This window comes from Elephantulus edwardii, unplaced genomic scaffold, assembly GCF_000299155.1.
Source record: "Elephantulus edwardii isolate Elephantulus edwardi_28Jun2011 unplaced genomic scaffold, EleEdw1.0 scaffold00066, whole genome shotgun sequence".
Taxonomy (NCBI): domain Eukaryota; kingdom Metazoa; phylum Chordata; class Mammalia; order Macroscelidea; family Macroscelididae; genus Elephantulus; species Elephantulus edwardii.
In genome coordinates, this window is record NW_006399816.1 from 2,239,032 (window position 1) to 2,262,133 (window position 23,102).

Consider the following 23,102-nt stretch of genomic DNA (forward strand, 5'->3'; position numbering starts at 1 on the left):
GAGGCATCATCCTCACCAACCTCATTTTATAGCTTAAATAATTATTCACATCCAACAGCTCATATCCAAACCCAAATCACCTAAATGGGAAGGGCGGTCTCAGAATGAAACCAGGTTTTTGTTTTTTCTTCAAGCAAACATCACTGTAAACACGTATGTGCAAATGAAAGTTACATCCCAGGACTTTATCTTGATCTTAGGAAATGAACCAAAGTATGCAATTTACATATTGCATGTCCTTTGAAATATATTTTGACACCATGTCCCTCCAAGCATGGGATTCTCAGTGGTTTAAAGCATGCCCATTTTAGAATGGCTTCCTAATCACCCCCAGCAGTTAGAAGAACAGATCCAACTTGACCCACCTTTGCCATCAGATCCCTTTCTCTCCTTTCTGCATTTCTTCGCAGAGCTGAGAGTTCCAAAATCTCCTTATTTAAAAATTTGTTCTGAGTTTTGTATCCCTGCAGATTATCCTGTTTAGGGGAAAAAGTAATTCATTCATTGGTACAATGTTGACTATTACATACACTTAACACTTGGCTGCCTTCCCCATTAGAGTTCTATGATACTCAACAATGCTGCTGGGTACTTCTAACACAGGTGGCGCCCTTGGCAGGTCGCTGGCCCAGTGCTGTAGTGAAGGGGATGGGGAAACTTTTTTCTCTTATGGTGGCTGATCTGAGTCAAAGGAAGGAACTCTTCCTCATTAGAAGACTTGGCAAAGTTTACTCCTCTACATTCAAATAAGGGTGTGCTGTTGCATAGTCCATAGACAGTGGCACGCCGAACCCAACGGCAGCACCTTTCCTGTGGTTCAAATCCACCAGCAGCTCCCAGGGAGAAAGATCACACCTCCTTTTGTGTGATTTACAGCCTCTTGAAAACAAGCTGGAGGATCAGCTATGAGTTAGTTCCGACTAGATGGCAAAAAAACCCCAACAAAAACAAATACTCCAAAAGAATATTCAAGGGGGGGTAAATTAAAGCAACACACTCAGCCTTCTCAATGAAATAAGCGCAACACATTTTCCAGATATTATCATTTTTACTTATCTAATTTATGTAGAAAAGACTCCCCATATAATAAAAGCCCTTAAAAAACTCATAATATTTAAAAAAACTAAAAAATACCCACTTAATAGTTAACTTTTATACTATATAAAGTGTTTAGAGAACATTTTTACTAACTTTTTAACACTAAAATTTATAAACATGAATTAGTAAAAAAGTACAATGAACACAATATACTTTTCACCTAAATTCAATAGTTAAATTTGCAATGTTTGCTTTATCTCCTCCTGGAACATAGCAAACTGGGGACTGGCTCTGCCAAATTCAACTTGAAGTGCTGGTCTGGCAAACACAGAAGCCATGTGTTAGTTGCAGCCCTTAGGACTCTGAGCAAAAAATCCCCAAAGAAACGAAAACCAAACAATGAAATGAGAGTACTGAAAACGAGAATGCTTTCATGTGAAAATGAAGTTCAAGGAACTTCTTTAGACCAAGCTAATAATAAACAATTCAAATGCCTTGCCATCCGGTGGGAAACAATTCACAGAGGACCTTCCATTGGGTTTCTGAATCTGTAAGTCACACTTCTCGTGGAGGAGACTGTCCATTTTTCTCCTGTGGATTTGAGCCACTAGAGAGGTATAAAGCATGACCTTTGGATTAGTATCACAGTGCTATGCTATCACAACGCTAATCACAGACAAGACTGCTAGAGCTTAACAACAATGACAATAATAGCAAGAATTTTCAAAGTGAATTGAAGAAGCATCTAAATATATTTCTGAGAACCACCTCTGAGGCCAGTTGTTGCTGATTTGTACTGCTGTGTCAGAACCAACCTACGGCTTTCAGCAAGCTTTCAGAGGCTGTAAATCACACAGGAGGAGAGTGCCTTATCATTCTTATGTGAAGGGGCTGATGGATCCAAACCATGTGCTATTCCAGTGGCAGTGCAAATGAGGCCAATTTCCAATTTGAACAGCAATTTCTAAATGTTCTATACTAGAAAGCATTATTAAATGTCTTTCCACGAAACTCAAACTCCCTGCCACTGGGTGGTTGCAACTCCTAGTGAGCCTCCATCAAGTTTCCAAGGCTGCACATCATTAACAGGAAGGAGACTGCCTGCCTTTCTCCAGAGGAGCAGCTGGTGAGCTTGCATCGATGGGGACTCACAGTGTTCAGGTTAACAACTAAGGACCTGCTGAGAACCGTGCCACCAGTCGACTCATAGCTGGCCCTCCAGTGGGTATTCAACGACAGTAAACGGCACAGGAGGAGATTGCCCATTTTTCTCCCTCACAGCAGTTAGTGAACCCGAACCTCATGATCTTGGGTTGGCAGCACTGCTTCTTACCATGAAGCCACTAGAACTCCCTACAGCTCCCATGAGTCTTTATTAAATGTGCACTTCTTCTTTCTGACAATTTACAACCTGACAGGCTGGTGATGCCTGGGTACCATCTCTAAGGAAATTCTGAGCTCACATCACAGAAGACACTGCCTCACGACAGCTCCCTGGGCAGCATGATCTTCAGGAAAGGCACCACCTGCTTGTGCTGTAACAGGAAGGAAGCCACTGCCATTCCACCAGAGACAAGTGGGGAGACGCTGCCCCATCTCCAAATAAGAAAGTGCCGTGAGAACTTCCTTCATAAAATACTCCTGAGCTGACAATGTTTATATGGTTTCTAAGATTTATTGAGCACTTGCTATGGGCTACAAGGGGCCCACTGATGGGCACTTTAACTCATTTACACATTTATTGCTGTTAATTTTCACACCATTATTATCACTATTTCCTCAGTGAAGAAACTGCCTAATTACACAAATGCAGGCCTAATGCACATCCAAAAACTTCTCCAACAGGGTAAAAAGGGAAGCCACAGACTGGGAAAAAGTGTTTGGTAATGACATGTCAGATAAGGGACTTATATCTAGAATTTATAAAAATTTATTAAAATACTTGAGCACCACAAGATAAAGGTAAATAATCCAATTGAAAAATGGGCACAGGATATGAACAGACACTTCACCAAAGAGGACATTCAGATGGCCAACAAGCACATGAAGAAATGTTCAAAATCCCTAGCTCTAAGAGAGATGCAAATCAAAACAACTATGAGATATCATCTCACCCCAGTCAGAATAGCAAAATTTAACAGAACAGCAAGCAACAAATGCTGGTGAGGTTGTGGAGAAACTGGAACCCTTATTCACTGTTGGTGGGAATGCAAAATGGTGCAACCACTGTGGAAGGCTGTATGGCGCTTTCTCAAAAAGTTGCAAATAGAGATACCATTTGACCCAGCAATTCCACTACTGGGAATATATCCCAACGAGACCATAACTGACATCCAAGCAGATATATGCACACCCATGTTTATCGCAGCTTTGTTCACAATAGCAAGGAGTTGGAAACAACCCAGGTGCCCATCAACAAACGAATGGGTAGAGAAGCTGTGGTATATTCACACAATGGAATACTATGCTGCATTGAAAAACAAGGAACTCATTCAATATTATTCAAAATGGGTGAGCCTGGAGGACATTATGCTGAGTGAAATACCTCCGTTGCAAAAGGACAAATATTGCATGGTGCCACTGCTGTAAAATGGGACTGATATTAGGGTGGGGGTAAGACTGAGAAAAACTGGATAAATTGTGTATGCTGCACTGAAACAGATGAGGAACTGAATTATTTAAAAGCGATGTATGATAGGGTATTATGGTTATCACAAGAGTCCACAATTCAGGTTGCATAGTGGAATGTACTTGGGGTGGCGGGAGGGGTGCGGGGGGATTGTGTACCAGGGAGGGAGTCTTTCTTTTACTTTTGAAAGAGAGGAGCGAACTGGGGGGCAGGGAGAGAAGTGCAGCAATGAATGAATGGAAATCCAAATTCTCTGTAAATGTTCCTCAAAATTATAAAAAAAAAAAATTAAAAAAAAAAGCGAGGCCTAGGAACTGGGCTCTTCTGTGCACTCACCTCCAAATGGCCACGTGAGCTCTGACATGGGTCACAGCCACGAGGCCTTGGCAAGGCCACATCACCACCAGCATGCAAGACCGCTAATGCCAACACAGTGGGGCCACTGCTCTTCCTTTCAAACTTCAATCGTGACATTTCCCTTTTTCCTGGCACCTTAAAGCACTCATACTGGGAAGCCATGAGCAAGCACATTACTAAAACACAGGCCAGCCAAAGGAAAGTGAGTTAGAGGGCAGCTGAAGAACACAGAAGGAACGAGGACAGAGGTGGTCACACAACTGAGGAACATCCTGACACAACAAAGGACAGACTGGGCAGCACAGGGCTGGGCAGTGAAAACAGCTGTATTATGATATTTCTGTTTCTAACTTAAAAAAGAATTCTGACAATTCATCATTAAGACACGTAAGCTGAGTCCTGACGACTTAGCTTCAGGATGTCTTCCTTGCATGATTATGCTCAAAGCCACAGTGACACCTGAGGGTCCGAGCCTGTGAGGTGCCAGGTACTGTGTGAGGCTTTGTTAGGACTAACTCCTTCAATTCTTACACCACCTTGGACAGAAATTCTGGTTCACAGAGGGATACGTCAAGGCACAGAGCAATGAAGTGACATGTTCCAGGTCAAAGCTCACAAATGGTGGTCATGCTTGCGCACAGCCCTGTCTCCTTCCAGAGCCCACGCTCAGTAAACTACCCTGTACTCTTCTACGCTCCCTTCCTTCCCACTATTCACCACAGTTGTAATTCTCCTATTATCTAGTGCTCTCTAAACTAAACTACAGGGAGCTCTGCTGGCCCAGAAGCTGCACTGAAATCCCAAAGGCACGTGGTTCAAGGCCACCAGCTGCTTTAAGGGGCAATCTCCTCCCATGTGATTAACTGCCTTTGAAAACCTGCCGGAGGGTCAGCTATGGGTCGGTTCCGCCTCTGTGGTACACAAGAACAACAAACTAAACTACAGGCAGCTCTGGTGATGTGGTCCATAAGAGTATTGTGCTGTTACCCAAAGACTTCAAACCCACCAGCTACTCCACAGAATGACACGTGGTCTTGTCTAGTTCTGATTTACAGCATTGGCTCTTATGGCCTAGTTCATAATGCACTGCATTGCTAACTCAAAGGCCACACATATCTGGTTGCTCAAATGCACCAGCTTCTCTTAGGGGAAAGGTGTGCCATCTCCTCCCACTAGGTTTTACATCCTCAGAAACCCAAACAGAGGCTCATCATAAGTTGGAACGGACTTGAGAAAGTGAGTGCGAGTTTTGAGTAAACTCAATGGAGGCCTACTCTGAATCAGATCCGACTCAGTAGGAGTGAGTGTGACGTGGAACTAAGCCGTGAGCCCCAAGACGACTGGGGCTTCTCTCCTCTGCACTGCCTCCCTTGCAGAGCACAGGGTACACAGGGTCATCATGCATGGATACTTGCTGAATGAATGGATCAAACTTTCCCAGAAAAGAAGACTGAATGTACAAATTTATGGGTGAAAGAGCACAACTTAGGAAAGAAGACAAAAACTGAGTAAATAATGACACAATCTAAGAGGATCAATTTTGAAAATCATTAGTTCAGGAAACACAACACACAAAACTGCTTACACTATCAGTCTCAATAAAACGAAACCGAAGTTCATCTATGCCAAGAATAGAGGGATTATATATCCACAACAAAAGGCTGGAAAGAAAAACAGATAAAGTATTTAAATTGTTAGGGTGGTAAAATCCTCGGACCAATATCTGTTCATTTCAGAAAAGTACAGAAATAAGAAAACCGACCATGTTTTAGACCACAAAGGAAATGTTAGCAAATTCCATGAGGCACAAGTCTTTATAGGCCACATTCACTGGAAAGAAAGCAAGAAATCTGAATAGTAACACCAGCAATAAAAGAGGAGAGTGCAAAATAAACATGTACCCATTGCCAAAGACATTTCTGAAATGTGGATCACAAGGAAAATAAAACAACTCTTCTACTAACAAACCACACATCATAATGTCCATTCTGTCCAGGCTTACCCTGGCTCTCTCTCAAGCCGTTAAATCCTTCCACCACCAACGCAGAACAGCACAGGTTAGAGGGAGGGTCTTCAACATCACAGAGGGGATGCCTCCTGGCACAGGCAATTAACAAGCTCCACACAGAGCAGTGTCAGAAAATACAGGGTCACTGAACAAGGTAGGATCTTCTTTTTTTAAGTTACTTCAAAGAAAGTATTTTCAGATAAAACCCATGCTGCTGAAGCAGAGGGAGTGGACTGGGGCGTGTGGTGAGGTAGGACCTTCTTATCCCACCTAGAATTCACAAGACACAAGCCACCAAGTAACCATTCTCTAACTGCCATTATGTAGCCTGGCTGACTAGGGCACAATTTTGGAGCCAAAGGCTTTGGAAATTAACATGAGAAATGCTGGAAGAGAAAAAAAAAAATTACATGACTGATTCAAAACCACTCCACCCATCCTGCTACCAAAAAAGACTAAGAGGGAGGAAATCTACTTCTGAACAACCCCATTAAGTGTCTCCAGGAGTTCGGCAGAGCTGCAGCAATGTGGCACTTTTTTTACACATACCCCGGCTCTGTTCCAAATGAAACCTGGTCACATGCATGCTTCCTCTGCCAAGCAGTGCTCAAATGCTGGTAAAAATACAAATTTCAGCTGGACCCTGTAAGTAGCCACAAACTGTGATGAGCTGTGTATATTCAGCATTCTAAGGGGGAGTCTGGTCGTGTAAACTGTCAGGAGTTTTGCTGCTCACCCAAATGCTATGTCTCTCTGCATTTCAAATACACCAGCTGCTCTTCCAGGAGAAATATGTGCAATCTCTTTCCATTTCATTTACAGCCCCTAAAAACTGAGCTGGTTCCAACTTAGTGACAATGAGAGGAGAGGATATTTTAATGTTCTAGGTTTCATATGTAAACAAGACTGACCATTATGGGCAATCCTAAGTCGGTTCTCACTTTTTAAAAAGACACTGACTGTTTTTAGAAAGAATTAATTTTAAATCAAAATTAAAAAAATAAATTAGTGATAGGATATTTTTTGGGGGAGGAACTTGGTGCTTTTAGATTTTTTTCATCATAAACCCTTGAGACCTCACAAATCTAATACTGCCATCACTTAGAAGTCACTATGGGAGAGCAGACACATAGTCAACAAAGTGCTTCCCAATTTCCATTGTGGATTCTCTTCCTGACCTATCATGCAAATCACTGATGGCCATGAAGTTAGTGTTCACCAGCGCCCTCATGCAGTACATCTTCATCCTTCAGAGATAAACTGTACTGGGAGAAAATAAACATCCCCAGAGTAAAATGATTTGCAAGAGGGTAGCCAGGTGAGAAAGATTCAGCTAGTGGAGCCTGTAGCTACAGACCTTTCTGAGTCACATACTTGTCCTAGTTCCCCATGTTGTAGAGGACACCTCTCACCTGAAACCTCTTCCCACAGAATCTCAAGAATGGTCACGGCCTTCCCTTAGGCCTCACTGGCCTTCAGCCCTCCCCTCTGGCCCAACAGCTTTCTCTAGCAGCAAAAAGAGCCAGGCTGCCCCTGCCTCCCTCCCATAAAACCCATGTGCTATCTCATCAGCTGCTTACCATCCCAGGGATGATTTAGAGTCACCTCTGTTTAGAGGCCATCCCTCCAACCCCAGGGCCAGCTCAGAATAGGGCAATGGGAGAATGCTGCCTCGTTTCTGAAAATGTTAGAACTCCCCCTGATCAGGTGGTGGACACTGACTCTGAGCAGTCCCTCCAGGAGTGAAGCTGCTTGGAAGCCGGTGTTCACACCTCAAGCAACTCTGCCGTAGCTCCCTCTCCTGGCACCTAGGGGATTCTGAGGAAGGCTGTGTAAATAGCTTCGGTGTGCATGTTTGGGCACCAAAAAGACAAAGAGACTCTACACAAGTGAGAGGTTAAGCTCTATGGTTGGTATATATAGGACAAAAAAGCTGAGCTGCCTGAAAGCAAAGGAGAAATATTTTCAACATTCCAAACAACAGCAAATTTCATTTTCCAAGAAAGTCTGTTAGTAGAGTAATAATGTGACACTAAGTCCTATTAAACCTGCAGGGAGAAGAGGGCACAGCTGCTCTGCCATCATGCTCAATCAGCTCATGAAGCCAACATAATATCACTAAAGGGACATCAGTGGAGTGCACGGGGTTTGGCTTTATGGAATAACCAGTACCCATTCTTTGCTCTTACTTTCAGCCTGTCCAGCTCCAGCTGGTCTCGGCTGGCCGGGGCAGCCAAGGGTGAGCTGGGCACCATGGTTGGGGAAGACACGTTGACTTCACACTCGCTGAGCTGTCTTGAGAGCTTGATGATGACCTCGTCCTTGGCCTGGATCGTCTCCATCAGCATCCCCAGCTGCTCGTTGAGCTCACCCACTTTGGTCTTGAGCGTCCTCACTTCCTGCTGGAAACTCTCCTTTTCTAGGTTGAATTTTTCAAGCTGGCCAGTGAGGCCCAGAATCTGGTCATCCTTTTGGTGTAGAAGTTCCAGCGTGTCCTGTGGGACCCCCTCACAGAGTCGGCTGCTCGTGAAATACTTGTCATACTGGGAAGACCGGACCGTCTGCTGGAGCAGCCGCACGAGCTCCTGGGAGCCAGAGGGAGCAGGGAGTGAAAAGGCAAGGAGAGCAAGGGAGAGGAGGCAGAGCAGAAGTCAGGACAACTCGGCATGGAGCAATCACTGGTATCTGAGGAAATGCAGAAACATTTTAATACTGAACTTCCTCTTGAAGAATCTCCACAATAGAGGAAAAAGAAATATTTTCTCCATAAAGACTTTCTGAAGAGAATAATAATAGGAAACAGGAACTTATGAGCATGCACACTGAAATTAACAATGGTTCCTGGTGAGCCTTCCTCAGTTACAGCAATCTGGGCTCTATCAGTCCCTGAACTACTACTGAGCAATTAAGTGTAATGAGATCTGATTAGCTCAGAAGGAAATTGGGTTGTTAAACACGATGTGGAAATTTTTTCTTGGCAAGTGTTAAAGAGTTCCAGGCTGAAGGGATGTTGATTGTGCCAGTCTTGGGGCAGGGCTAGGCCTGGACACGGACAACACCCTCCTCATACCCCCTCTACTGGGTTTCCTCTCCTTGAATTAGGGATCTATGAAAACAGATAAAGCAGAGGGGTAGTGGCTAAGAGGATTCCATGGCAAAATGAACTTTTAAGAGAAAAACATCAGGGAAACAAAATTGCCCTCAAAAGACTCCGAGACACAAAAGCTTGGCCTTCCTTCCAGCCTTGATAATGTGAGATAAGACAGAAGTCAAAAGAAAAAAAGTTACCTTCTGACTAGACAGGTCCTTCTTGAGCCGCTCCAGCTCCTCCTGCTGGTTCTGAACCTGAAGCTGCATCTCTGAGGCCGGCTTGCTAACATTGCCACCACCAAATGACAGCCCCTCGGGTGAAGGGTCCCCGCTGCTGTGACGATGTTTGTATGACCCAATCATGTCTTTCAAAGGGCGCTTTCCTTTGTAGGGAATACGTCCAAAATCAAAGGGGAATCCTGAGCCAGTCAGTCCTATGAAAAAAAAAACCTGTTTTTTAAGTACAGATCAAATCTTCCTTTTGGCAATGGCAACAGCACAGTCAACATTCTCACGTGTCTGCCTCCTTGGAGCCTGGCATCTATCACCCGGAGGGCCGGGGAAGCACAGAAGCCTCTGTGCCCCGCCTCGGGCCTGACAATAACTAACACACCCACAATCAAAGATGGTCCGCCCCCCACCCTACATGTGCCAGATCCTCCTTAAGAGAAACTGTCATGTGATCACTCAGAGAGAAAGTTGCATTGTATTACTCAATCTTTGCTTTAAGACATGAAAAAAAGGCATGCTGTGGACTGGCACTAATGACAGTGTGACAAAACTCTCCTCTCAAGGCTTGTTTTGAATACTTGGCTTAGTCCCCAAAGCTCTTTTCAAGCGCTCAGTGCTGTACCCGTGTGCTCACATCACCTTTTCGTATTTCAAGCGCTTTCTGGATTGAAGAAAATAGAGAAGTGGGTTGGGGGGGGGGAACATCATTGCCCAAGCTCCCCAGGTTCTCACAGACTTACAAAGTTAAATGTTCATTTTCCAAGCACAGGACTGAAAGGACATACTATGAATCTTTGCTTCCTACTTTTCCTAACTTACTAGCAAAATTTTCTGAAGAATAAAAATGTATGGCTTTTTAATCTCAAATGTTCTAAAGAATGAATTTAGAAAATAGGTTTTAAAAAATATTGCAGAAATAAACATTAATGCTCTCTCACTGCCATCAAGAACAGAAGGACTCCACTCATTTCTCTCCTGTGGAGCAGCTGGTGGCTTCGAACTGTCAGTGACTCCTAGAGTCCGCGTTAGTAGCACACACACCACCGGACTGACCTAATTTTAGTGCACATGGATTCAAATATTTGCTCAAAATACAATGAAGGGGCACAAAAGAAACAGACTGTAAGATATTGCTTGTATAAAATTAGTAAACAGGCAACAGTGAACTGATGTTGCTAGGTGTTGGGATGGTGCCAGCTCCCAGAGTGGAAAGTGACTGGAGGGGAGCTGAGGGTCTGGGCTGGCTCTGGAGGAGATAGAACTGCCCTGCTTTTTTGAGTGCTGGTTTATAGGGGTCAAATTTTGTCATGAAAATTTGTCAAACTATACTTTTCTGATTTGGGCATTTTTCTGTATTTTATACTTCAAGAAGAAGTTTATGTAAAAATAGGAAAAATTTTTAAAAATAGGGAAAAATACTGGGAAGAGGAGTTTACTTCCTGTAAATGACATGGGGCAGTTAACTTTCTGTAAATTACATGGACAAACCAGAGGGCTGATTCTTAGAGGCATGATAGAATATTCCCAGGAATGAGGCACAATCAGACTCCATCAGCATCTTGTTCTCTCTGAGGCTTTCACAAAATCTCCTTCTCAAGGCAGATCCAGGTTAGGCTGAGACACTCTGCAGGGGTGCTGGGAGCTCCCCACGCCCTCCACTTTCTTCCCTCAGAAACACTGCTGCATTCACTCCTTACATTTCATTCCCAGACTTCCTATACAAGTGATAGCCAACACGGATCCTCTTCAGTAATCCAATTTCCTCCACCTGTAGGAGGCACGCCCACTTTACAGAGCCGTGCTCTGTGTTATGAGGCATATGCAGCTGACCACATTTCACACAGGCCACGCTGGACCAGTGGGCACTCACCACCACGCTCTGTGGGACAGAGGCATTCTCCCTCTCAAATCAGTATCAGTCCTTCCCCAAGGGGACAGAAAAAACAATTTTTAATATGGACTTCCTCTCTCAATTAAAAGGCTTTCTAAATTGTTTCCCACTTTCCCCAGCCAAAGACAGAATCAGGTATAATGCAGAATGTCAAATTCATTTGTTATTTATGTTTAAAATATTAATTATCTCTATAATAAATTAACGGATCTTGGATCTATTGCCAAGGAAGTGCAGGACACTGAAGGGCAGGGAGGCTGTGCCAGGAAAACTTTTGCTACACAGCATACAGATTCCTCACTAGGATTTGGAACCACAAGGCTGGCTGCAATCTAAATTATATACTTAAAATCAAGGGCGGACTCAATTAAAAGCATCTATAGAAACCAGGGCTGAAATCATGTCCTATAATGAAAAACATCAGATAAAAAGGCTGCAGGAACTCTGCAGGCTATGCTGTGACAGGAAGTGCACAGAAGCCCCAAACACTACTCTTGCCATACTTGGAAGTCAACCCCGAACATGGGCAGGGGTCTGGACCCGGCTACGAGTGTACAGGGAGTATCTTGGGCAAAGCAGCACGTCAAATGACACTGCAGAAAAACAATTAGCAAAATCCAAAATGGTGACTATTTGTTGGCACAGAAAGACCTTGTTTCTTCAACAAATATGACTCCCCCCAAAGTAAAGGGAGGAAAGCGGAGGGAGAAAGTTGTTTAGACTAACAGAGCCCAAGAAGATAGAGCAACTAAATATAAGAAATTAATTTTGTTTTGAGCCTTATTAAACAAATCAACTGTAAACAGACATTTACTTGGAGCATGGATAGTGTTATAAAAGTATTATCACTTTTTAAGTGGTATAATGAAGTATGGTTAAGAATATATTTTTAAGTCATTATCTCTTAAAGATAGATACTGAAGTATTTATAGACAAAATAGATGGATGCCTACAATGTACTATAAAATAAATCATCCAGCTGACAGTGGGTGTAGGGAGTAATGGGGAATGTAGAGGAGACACGAGAAGCAGCAGGGCCGTATGATTAAAATTGCGGGAGCAGGATGATGTCTGCACCAGATTTCATTATACTACATTGTCCACTTTTGTGTACATGTCAATATTTTCATAATAAAACTTTTTATACATCAGTACTCCCATAAAGACATGATGTCTGAGTGCTTAGACACTGGGAAGTACTTAAGAACCATCTGTCCTGGACAATTACCATATTTTTCAAGTGTTTACTCCCACAAAGAGAAGCAAAACCCCAATGAAACTTATACCTGGTCCTAGAACATCTGTGACCACACAGTAGCTCACAGAGAGCAGCAGAAAGAACGAGACACGGGAGGAAGCATGCTTATACCTTTGTTCCCTTCGGGCGCCTGCTTCTTCCTCTCTTCCTGCACCATGGAGTCCTCCAGGTCCTTAGGGCTTGGGTCCAAAAGCTCCCAATCATCACTAGTATAAAATCTACTCTTCCGACTATCATTATGCCCACGTCCTGGGCGAAAAGATGACATTGAATTTCTATTGAGATAAAAAGAGAAATGTGCTATTGAAAAGGGGAAAGACAAGTAAAACGAAACCTAATTGCACATGTACCTCAACTTACTCAGGACTGATCAGAACAAAAAGATTGGTAATACCAAATGTTGGTGAGGATACTGAGAAATAGGACTCTTTAAACACCATTAACAGAGTAAGCTGGTATCATTACCATTGAGAGAAATAAAATAAAATTAAATTGGAGAGATGTCTACCTAAGACACAGCACTTCTAAAGAATTTCTTGTACACTAGAAGACAGGAGCAAGAACACTCATTGCAGCACTGTTTATTTTAGCATTAAAAAAAAATACAATCTAAACTTAAATCAACAGAATGAATAAATGTTCACGCAGTCACATATTACTTAGTCCATAAAACTCATTCATTCTTTCATCAAACATGTATTGAGTGCCTGCTATGTATTCAGGGAACTCTGATGGCTTAGTGGTAAAGAAGTTGTGCTGTAATCCCAAAGGCACACAGTTTGAATCCACCAGCTGCTCCATAGGAGAAAGATGGGCCATTTCCTCCCATGTGATTTACTGACTCTAAAAACCCACTGGAGGGCCAGTCAGCTATGAGTCAGTTTGGATTCCACGACACATATCAACAACTATGTGTTCAATCAAAGAAATCAAAAGAAATGCTGCACTGGTGAAAACTGCTGTCAGGAACTTCTCTAAAGGGCTAAAAAGCAAATAGACAGTCCAAAGACTAACGTGCCCCTGATCCTAAACATAGCATTTTAAATTGCTTCCTCTGCATCTGCAAGCTGGACAATAAATAAGGATGACAGAACAAGAATCACTCCCTGTGAAGTATGGTGCTGGTGAAAATTACTGACTATACTGAGGACTGTTAAAATAACAAACAAATGCGTCTTGGAGGAAGTGCAACCAGGGTGCTCCTTACAGGACGGTTAAACTTTGTCTCACATACCTTGGGCATGTTACCAGGAGGGGCCTGTAAAAAGATACCATACCGAGAAAAGTGGAGGATAATCCTCCATGAGCTGGACTGATACAGTGACTAACAACGGCATGGTGGAGACCATGAGGATGGTGCAGGACAGAGCAAGGTTCTTCTGCTGTTCACAGTGCTCTTATGGGCTGCAGTGGACTCTCCAGCACCTAACAACAATACTACTGTGCACCAGAGGAGCTCCGGTAGGACAGTGGGTGAAGTGTGGGCTACCAACCAAAAGGTTAGCAGTTCAAACCTACCAACAGCTCTGTGGGAGAAAGATGAGGCAGTCTATTCGTATAAAGACATGCAGCCTTGGAAGCCCTAAGGAGTAGTTTCACTCTGCCCTTCAGGGTCAATATGAGTCTGATTTGACTCGACGGCAAGGAGTTTGGCTTTTTGGTTTATGTGGGTACTTGGGATACACCAGTGAACAAGAGCAAGATTCTTGTTTTTATGGCATTGCTTTAACTCTCCCTATTCTGGACACGGATCCATAATGTAAGTATGGTGGTACATTGGTTAAGCACTCAGTTGTCTCCTACTGCTTCACACCATTTTTTTAAATGTGGTTTTCCCTTTATTTAATTTTTAAAAATGTTTCCTTTAAATTGTTTTCATTGTTGCATATTTTCTTTCTCCCTCCCTACCCTCCTAGCCTTCCATGCAATAAAAACCTTGTTCCATACTGGTGTTATACATATAATGCCTAATTGGAACATATTCCTTTCGGACAGTTCTTCCCCTCATCTGTTCTAATGCATTATCTATCCATTCTTCTTATTCTCTTCCCAACCCGCCCCCATCTGTCCTATTTTATAACAGTGCTGTTACTCAGTATTTGTCCTTCTGTGAGTGAGATAGTTCACTCAGCATGAAGTCCTCCAGGCTCCCCCATGTTGTGTAATGTTTTATGAGTTCACTGTTTTTCAGTGCTGTGTAATATTGCATTGAGTGAATGTACCATAGTTTTTCTATTTGTCTACTGATGGGCACTTGGTTGATTCCATCTCTTTGCTACTGTAACACAGCAATAAACATGGGTGTGCATACATCTGTTTGAGTCGCAGCTTTGGTTTCTTTAGGGTATATTCCCAGTAGTGAAATTGCTGGGTCAAATGGTATTTCTATTTCCAACTTTTGAGAAAGCACCAGACCGCCTTCCATAGTGGTTGAACCATTTTACATTCCCACCAGCAATGAATAAGAGTGGAAACAGCCCAGATATCCAAGCACAACAAAAAGGATTGAGGAATTATGGTACATTCACATGACAGAATACTATGCAGCACACAGGAGCAATGATTTTATAAATTAATACTTAACTTGGGAGGGACTGGAAAGCATTATGCTGAGTGAACTAACTCAGTCCCATAAGGACAAATAATGTATAAAACCATTATTGTAGCATGAGTATGAAGATCCAAGGGGAGAGGAGGGTGGAAGCAGATGGATGAGGATGGTAGGAGGTTAATCATAGGGTTGCACAATTTGATGATGGGGGTATGTATGAAGGAAATGGGAAAGATCTGGTGTGAAAAACAGTGTATTAGAATTCTGTAAATAAACCAGTATAAAATAAATAAATTTTTAAAAAAAGAGTTCCAATCTCTTCATAATCTCGCCAGCATTTATTGTTTGCTTCTCTGCTGAACTTTGCTATTATGGCTGGGGTGAGATGCTATCTCGTAGCTGTTTTGATTTGCATCTCTCTGATAGCTAGGGATTTTGAACATTTCATGTGCTTGGTTGCCATCTGAACGCCTTCTTTGGTGGTGTCTATTCATATCCTGTGCCCATTTTGTGACTGTTTACTTTTCTCTTGTTGAGGTCCTCGAGTGTTCTATAGATTTTGGATATAAGTCCTTTATCAGATATTTTATTACCAAATGTTTTCCGCCAGTCTGTGGGTTTCCTTCCTACCCTGTTGGAGAAGTTTTTGAAGTGCATATGGATTTGATTCTTAGACAGTCCCACTCTTTTATTTTCTCCTAGTTGTAGGTTTTTCATTATGTTTGGAAGACTGTTCATCCTGTGAATTAGTAAAGGCTTCTAGAGTTCTTCCTAGCTTTTCTCTGATCCATTTTATAGCCTTTGTTTTATTTCTAGGTCCCTGATCCACCTTGAGCCGTTTTTCATGTATGGTGTGAGATGTGGATCTTGGTTAAGTTTTCTGCAGATGGTTTTACAACTTTGCCAACACCATTTGTTAAAGAAACTGCTCTTTCCTCACTTAACTGATTTTGACTCCTTGTCAAAGATCAGTTGATCATAGGTAGATGAGCTGATTTCTGGGTTCTCAATTTCATTCCACTGATCTATGTGTCTGTCGCTGTACCAGTACCACACTATCTTGATCACCACGGTTGTGTAGTAGGATTTGAAATCAGCGAATGTGATGCCTAGAAGGTTTCCTGGCCATGGCCGTGGTGTGAACAGAGGGAAGCCAGGTAGATAGAGCCAGTGACTGTGAGTTGAGCAGACAGAGCTGGGGTCCCCAAGGCAGAAAGAGTTTATAGGAAAAAGTCCTGGAGAGGAGAGAGATATGCAGAAAAGGAGCCGCAGGAATCCTTGGAGACCATCAAGTCTTCAGGTGAGAACTGATCAGGGTTCTCGTGAACGGAAGCTATTTCAGAGCGAGAGAAAGCCACGTGGAAAAGTGGAGGGAACCCTCCCTGAAGCTCACACCGGCCTGGGAAAAGTGCCTCTCCCAATCAGTGAGAGTATAAACCCTCATCATTTTTGGGGCACTGGACAGAGTAAACAGAAGGGTTACTGAAACTATCCTGAGACTAATAGCCATTCTCATTCCAAGCTTCAAAAGGATCAAACTGTTTCCAAGTAATTTCACCACATTTCAGAACAAAGCTCAAGAATAAAATTTTTTTACAGAAGTCAGTAAAAAAATCACAACCCCAAAACTAAAAATACCAAACTCTGGCATCTAATAAAAAGTTAACAAACATGGAAGGATGTATGAAGAAACAACCCTCATAATGAGGAGAAAAACCAGCCAACAGAAACAGATTAAAAAGTGACACATGGTAAAATCAGTACACACGTACTATAAAAGTTACCATAACTGTATTCTCCATTAGTAAGAAGCTTAAAGGAAGACAGATAAGTGAGAGGTAAAAAGCAAAAACAAAAAGACCCAACCTAAACGTCCAGAGATGAAACTACAATGCAGAAGAGAGGTTAAGATAACAGCGGATGGAATAAAAAGCAGTTTAGATATTGCAGAAGATTAGTAAGTAACTCGATGATGCCAAGACAAAAATAATGCAAAATTAAAGAAAAGAAGGAAGGACAGAGTAAAGGAGAGCTGGATGAACAGGCTTTTTAGTGAGCCAGGGACAAGTTCAAATGGTCTAATACACATGTAATTGTAGGCCCTGAAGAAGAGAAAGGACAGGAAAACTAGATGGAAAATAATGAACAAAAAATGTCGACATGTGATGAAAATCATAAACGTACAGATCCAAAAACCTCAATAAGTTTCCAACTCAATAATCACAAAGATAACTACACCAAACTGTCGTAAACCAATTATTTTTAAAACAGTTTAAAAAAGAAATCCAATTTGCAAAATAAAGATAGCAAAATGCTTCTATTTAAACTGCAATAGCAACATACACAACAATACAAGTTGTTCATCTGATCAGAGCCAGGACAGAGCAGATACTCCTAGGGAGTACATGGCAGGAGACAGCAAAGAACGCGTAAGTTTCATGGTGAGGAATCAAAATTTCTTCTTCCACCAGTGGACTGGCACATCTCCTGACTGGCTCTGCCCCATTCACTGCTCTCAACTAGCAGCCCTGGGCCCATCCTGGATGGCATCTTTGCAAGCAGAACTGCACTGGGGACAACACCCACGTGGAGTGGACCCAGGCCAGGACAGCTGCCATCCTTCACTGCCTCTCAGTCTCTTGCTCTCAGGCAGGCTTTCTATTACTACTCAGCCCACCTGTGGTCTCAGCTGCCTCAAGTGTTACTGCAGCCCAAGTGTCAGTTTTTGGCCTACTCTCACCAGTCCACTCTGTTGTTACTTCTGCATCTCCTCATCTCTGCTGTTCTTTTCTCCTGGGCCCAGGGTTTCTATTGCTTTATGTGCCAGTTCCTTCTGGTAACTCTTTCAGTCCTTCCAACCTAGGCTGATGCTTCTACCCTGGGATGAGGATTGCTGGAAGAGGGGGAGGTGTTCTTTAGCACAGAGCTTCCCCAAGTATGCTCACTTCTCCTGACAGGCAAAGGGTCCACACTCTGCAGCCTGGATGCTGTCGGCTTAGCAGCAGGTCTCCAGATGATCTTTCTGTTGTGTCAGCCCTTAGTATTGGCCTCCTTGTGGTTCTACTCTGAGAACCAGGGCTAATAACGAAATCATTTGATGTGGAAGGAATTCCACATCCAGTAACTGTCAAAAGCTAAAAGGACATGTGCATATAAGCTATCACAAATTAATAAAATTTTCAATTAAAACCTGTTTGAGCAGTTATTGAATGAAACATTATCCCGTGTAACCTCACATAAATGACCTTGTTGTCACTGAGTTGACTATGACTCATAATGAACCTATGAACAACAGATTAAAATCTTTCCCTATTCTGCACCATAAATTATCCTTCTCTCCTTCAGAGACACTAGCAGATTCAAACTGGCAGAGATCTGCACGGCCTTGGAGTTAGCTGCAAAACTTCCTACAGACTAACCCACCAGAGCTCATATTACCTTTACGGTATTATTAGGCACTGTGGAGTATAACTGACAGCAATCCTATGAACAACAGATCTGAACCCTGTCCTATCCTGTACCTTCCTCATTATCTCTGACACACATATCCATTGCTGCAGCCACTGTGTCAATCCATCTTATTGGGAATCTCTCTTTCCTTCACTGACCCTCCACTTTTCCAAGCATGCTGTCCCTTTTCAAGGAATATCCTCTATTAGCAATATGTCCACAGTAAGTAAGATGAAGCTTCATCACCTGCCTCCTAGAAACATTCTGCTGCACTTTCCCCAAGATATATTTGTTCTGTAGGCAGTCCATGGGATATTCAGTATTCTTTCCAACACCTCAACCCAAAGGCATCAATTCTTCTTGTCCTTGTTATTCATTGTCCAGCTCTCAGATGTGTGGCAAGTGACTGAAAAAACATTTATTGAATCAGGTGCACCTAAGTCTTCAAAGTGACATCAACGCTCTTCAGCATTTTGGAGAAGTCCCTGACAGCAGATTTGCCCAAATGCAACACGCCTCCTGATCTCCTGATTTCTAGTACCAAGGGTACTGGTTATTGATCCAATCAAGACAAAATCGTGGACTTCAATCCTTTCCCCACTTATCACGATGTTGCCTACCGGCCCAGTGGTCAGGATTTTTGTCTTCTTCATGTTGAGATGTAATCCATACCAAAGGCTACAGTTCTAGACCTTCTGCAGGAAATATTTCAAGTTCTCCTCACTTTCAGCAAGCAAGGTTGTTTCATATACATAATGCAGATTGTTGATGAGTTTCTCTCCAATCCTGACACCACATTCCTGGTATTTGTTTTGAATTCACAGCATGTCCATTATACATATGAAGAATAGATGCAGAGATGATCTACTTGGTCTGAAACAGATATGCTCAGCAAGAAATCCAACATATCCAAATAATTTCAAATTCCAAATCCCTCTGTAGCATATCATGCTTTCTAATGTCTGATGAAGTCCTCAGACCAAAACCCACTGCCAACGATTTGATTCTAGTTAAGGGCCCTGTAAGGTCAGAGTAGAACTGTCTCATAAGGTTTTCAAGGATACAAATCCTCATGGAAGCCAACTGTCACATCTTTCTTTTTTTTTTAAAAAAAAATTTATTTTATGTGTGTGTATGTGTGTGTGTGTGTGTGTGTGTGTGTGTGTACCATCAAATCAGATCTGACTAGTACAGGAGGAGATTAGCCCTTCTTCTCCAGCAGAGCATTTGGTGAATTTGAACCACATACCTCTGGGATTGCAGTGCAGCTTCTTGCCATAAGTCCACCAGAGCTCCCTTGTCACATCTTTCTACAGAGTAATTGTTGGATTCAAACTGCTGACCTTTCAATTAGCAGCTGAGTACTTTTTTCACTGCACTGTGAGACCTGCTATGAAACAATCAATCCCCTACTGAGTATGAAAAATAAGAAAAAATCTACTGGAGAGACTAAAACATGCCAGCAGCACCCTTTTAAAGGAGGCCAGCGCCCCTGAGAGTAGCAATAAGGAGGTTCTGCTCCCAAAGATGTGAAAGACAGGGATGCTGTGCCAGGAAAACTATGCTACACAGCATGCAGCTTTCTTACTAGGATTTGGAACCTCAAGGCTGGCTTCAATCTAAATTATATAATCAAAATCAAGGAGGAACTCAACTTTGTTAAAAGTATCTACAAAAACTATGGCTGACATCATGTTCTACAATGAAAAGCTCAATGCTTTCTACCTAAGATAAGGAGCTATGCAATGTGCATTCTCACCCTCTTTATTAGATGTTATAATGGAGGGACTCAGTGCAGTAAGGCAAGAAAATGCATAAGAATGTATAAAGATCAGAAAGGAAGATGTAAAACTCTGCAATGATATGACTGTGTACCTAGAAAACCCCAAGAAATCTACAAAGTGCTATCTGAATAAGAAAACTTATCAAGGTTACCACGGTTAAGTGCTGTTGAGTCGAGTACAACTCACAGCAACTGTATGGAAAAAAAGATCTGAACCCTCTTCTATAACTATTGTCATTTCTCTAATGTTCATAGAGTTTCCAAAGGCCTGTTGTTTAAGAAGTGGACAACAATCCTGCTGTCAAGCCTGTCTTATTAATCTGGGAGTTCTATCAAGCCCTGTCCATCATGGGTAACCATTATGACATATGACACACGAGTGGTACAGGGTTCAGTGTCACAGCAACCCTGAGTATTCTCATTACAGCTAACTGACAGACCAGTGCTATACCTCTTAGAACAATGTTCTTCCCCAACACAATTAACACCAACACACTTTTTTTTTAAATACAAAGGCCCTCCCATCTGGTCCTGAATGACTTAAACAAGAGGCTTCCAGCCCACAGATGATTGTTAACTAAATCCATGTGACCAAACAGTTTATATACTGGGTTACCACTAGCAATGAATAAAAATTTCAAAACACCCATTTACAATAGCATAAAAATGCTTAGCAATAAATTTAAAAGAAGGGTGTACCAATCTTTTTTTTATTTTATATTAAGTTGAGAGAGAGAGAGCTCTGTGGGCCTGGTGGATAGAAAGTTATGCTACCAAGTCAAAGGTGGGTGAACTTAATCTGTGGCCCTCAGGCACAGCACTGGACTGTCCATTTGCTGTACAGAGATAACTTTGTGGTTGCTGTGATGCTGAACACTGTGACACTGATATGGTCAAATGTGATAATGGTTACCCTTGGCGGACAGTGCTTGGTGGAGCTCCCCAATTAAACAAGTTTGAAACAGTAGTGGAATACACTTTCAAAATAGCTTGCCTGTGGAAACCCTATGAACCTGGAGAAACGATGATAGTTATACAGTTGTTCAGGTCTTTCGTTCATAGGGTCGCTATGAGTCATCTAAGACTCAATGGCATTTAACAACAACAACAACAACACTTTATTATTTTGTGTGTGTATACCGTCAAATTGGATCTGACAGGTACAGGAGGAGATTGTCTTTCTTTCTCCAGCAGAACATCTAGTGGATCCGAACCACATGCCTCTGGGACTGCAGTGCAGCTTCTTGTCACTAGGCCACCAGAGCTCCCTTCAATCTTTTCTTTTAAATAAAATTTTAAAAATATGGAATGCTTCACAAATTTGCATGTCATCCTTATACAGGGGCCATGCTATTCTTCTCTGAATCATTCCAATTTTAGTATATGTGCTGCTGAAGTGAGCACATAATGTACCAATCTTATGTAGAAATCTACAAAAACAATGTGAAGGGAAATTTAAAAAGATATAAATAAATGAACATGCTCCTAGACAGGCAGATTCCATATTGTTAAAGTGGACAATTCTACCCCAATAAAAATCTTAGTGGACAAAAAGATCTCTCCCCTCAAAAAAAGTCTTAGGGGTTTTCTGGACAAAATTTCTAAGTCGGTAGGTCATTTCGTCAACTTTTCAGTTAGCAGGGAATGCTCAATCATTGAGCAACCATGTCTCCTCCCAAAAATAAGTACAAAGGTTAGGATTTAAAATAAATACCTTTGGGACATATAATTTAGTCCACAGTAATGACTTTGTATAGTTTCTAAAATTCATGTTCTGTACAACTAAAATAAGCTGTGTTTTATTGTAGATAAATGATATCTTAGTAACAAATACATATGTTGTTGTGTACCATTGAGTCAGAAATGAACCACAGCTGACGATAAATCGCACAGGAGGAGACTGTTCATCCTTCTCCCACAGAGCAACTGGTGGATTCAAACCTGCATGCCTTTGGGTTTGCAGCACAATGTCTTACCACTAGGCCAACAGAACATATGAGTGATTACCAGGGGTGGGACAGAGGAAAAACAGGAGGGTTAGTGGTGATTGAAACAAAAATCTCATTAAGGATTGGATTGTGCAGTTTGCTATTGGAATTGTTGTCAAAAGTTGTCCACCTGCAAAAAGTTGAACTGGCAAAAATTGTGATAGATAAAAAGCTGTTTGTTGTCAAACAATAACAACAAGAACAAAGAGTCACTGCTGGCTTATACATAACCAAACACCTAATGGGATCTGGATCCTTGGTTTGGAGGTTAAGGGTCACTGTTTCAAGGAACATTCCAATTAACTGGCCAGGAACATATTCAACGCTCCTGCTCTACTCCTCGGCACTGTGTAGTGCTGGGGTCTTAAAAGATTGCACAGTATCATCTAAGAAACAACTATTAGCCTCCATTCACCTGGAGCAGGTGGAAGAATAAAATGAGGATATGAAACACGGAGGAACTCTGGCCATGCCTCGTGTTACATACTGGGCTGCTGACCAAGAGGTTGGCTGTTTGAACCAATCAGCTGCTCTGAAGAAGAAAGATGAGCAATCAGGTCTTTTTGATAAAATATGTAGATGACTACCTCCTTGAATAGTTATGTATGGTTCCTGGCTACCATCACAGAACATTTTTATTCAAGATCCCATAAAAAAATTCTGATCAGAATGGATAAGATACAGAAGCATTTAAAATTCTCTTGGACTTTATATTTTCTAGAGCCATAGAGGGTGGATGAACCCCTGGAAATACTACCAAGATACTTTAAACCTCACATTAAAAATATGCCCTGACAACTGACACATTCAATGCAATCCCAATACAAA

General features: G+C 42.1%; 1 protein-coding gene across 2 annotated transcripts in view; it reads right to left on the minus strand.

Moving 5' to 3' along the window:
* Positions 1 to 23,102, minus strand: part of TBC1D2B (TBC1 domain family, member 2B) — a 120,332-nt gene that overhangs the window by 19,401 nt on the left and 77,829 nt on the right. For both annotated transcript variants that reach the window (XM_006888256.1, XM_006888257.1), the window contains exons 4-7: positions 12,614 to 12,777; positions 9,321 to 9,556; positions 8,222 to 8,617; positions 366 to 476 (exon numbers count right to left, since the gene is read on the minus strand). In XM_006888256.1, coding sequence (XP_006888318.1) covers positions 366 to 476; positions 8,222 to 8,617; positions 9,321 to 9,556; positions 12,614 to 12,777 — 907 coding nt within the window. The remainder of the gene's footprint in view (positions 1 to 365; positions 477 to 8,221; positions 8,618 to 9,320; positions 9,557 to 12,613; positions 12,778 to 23,102) is intronic.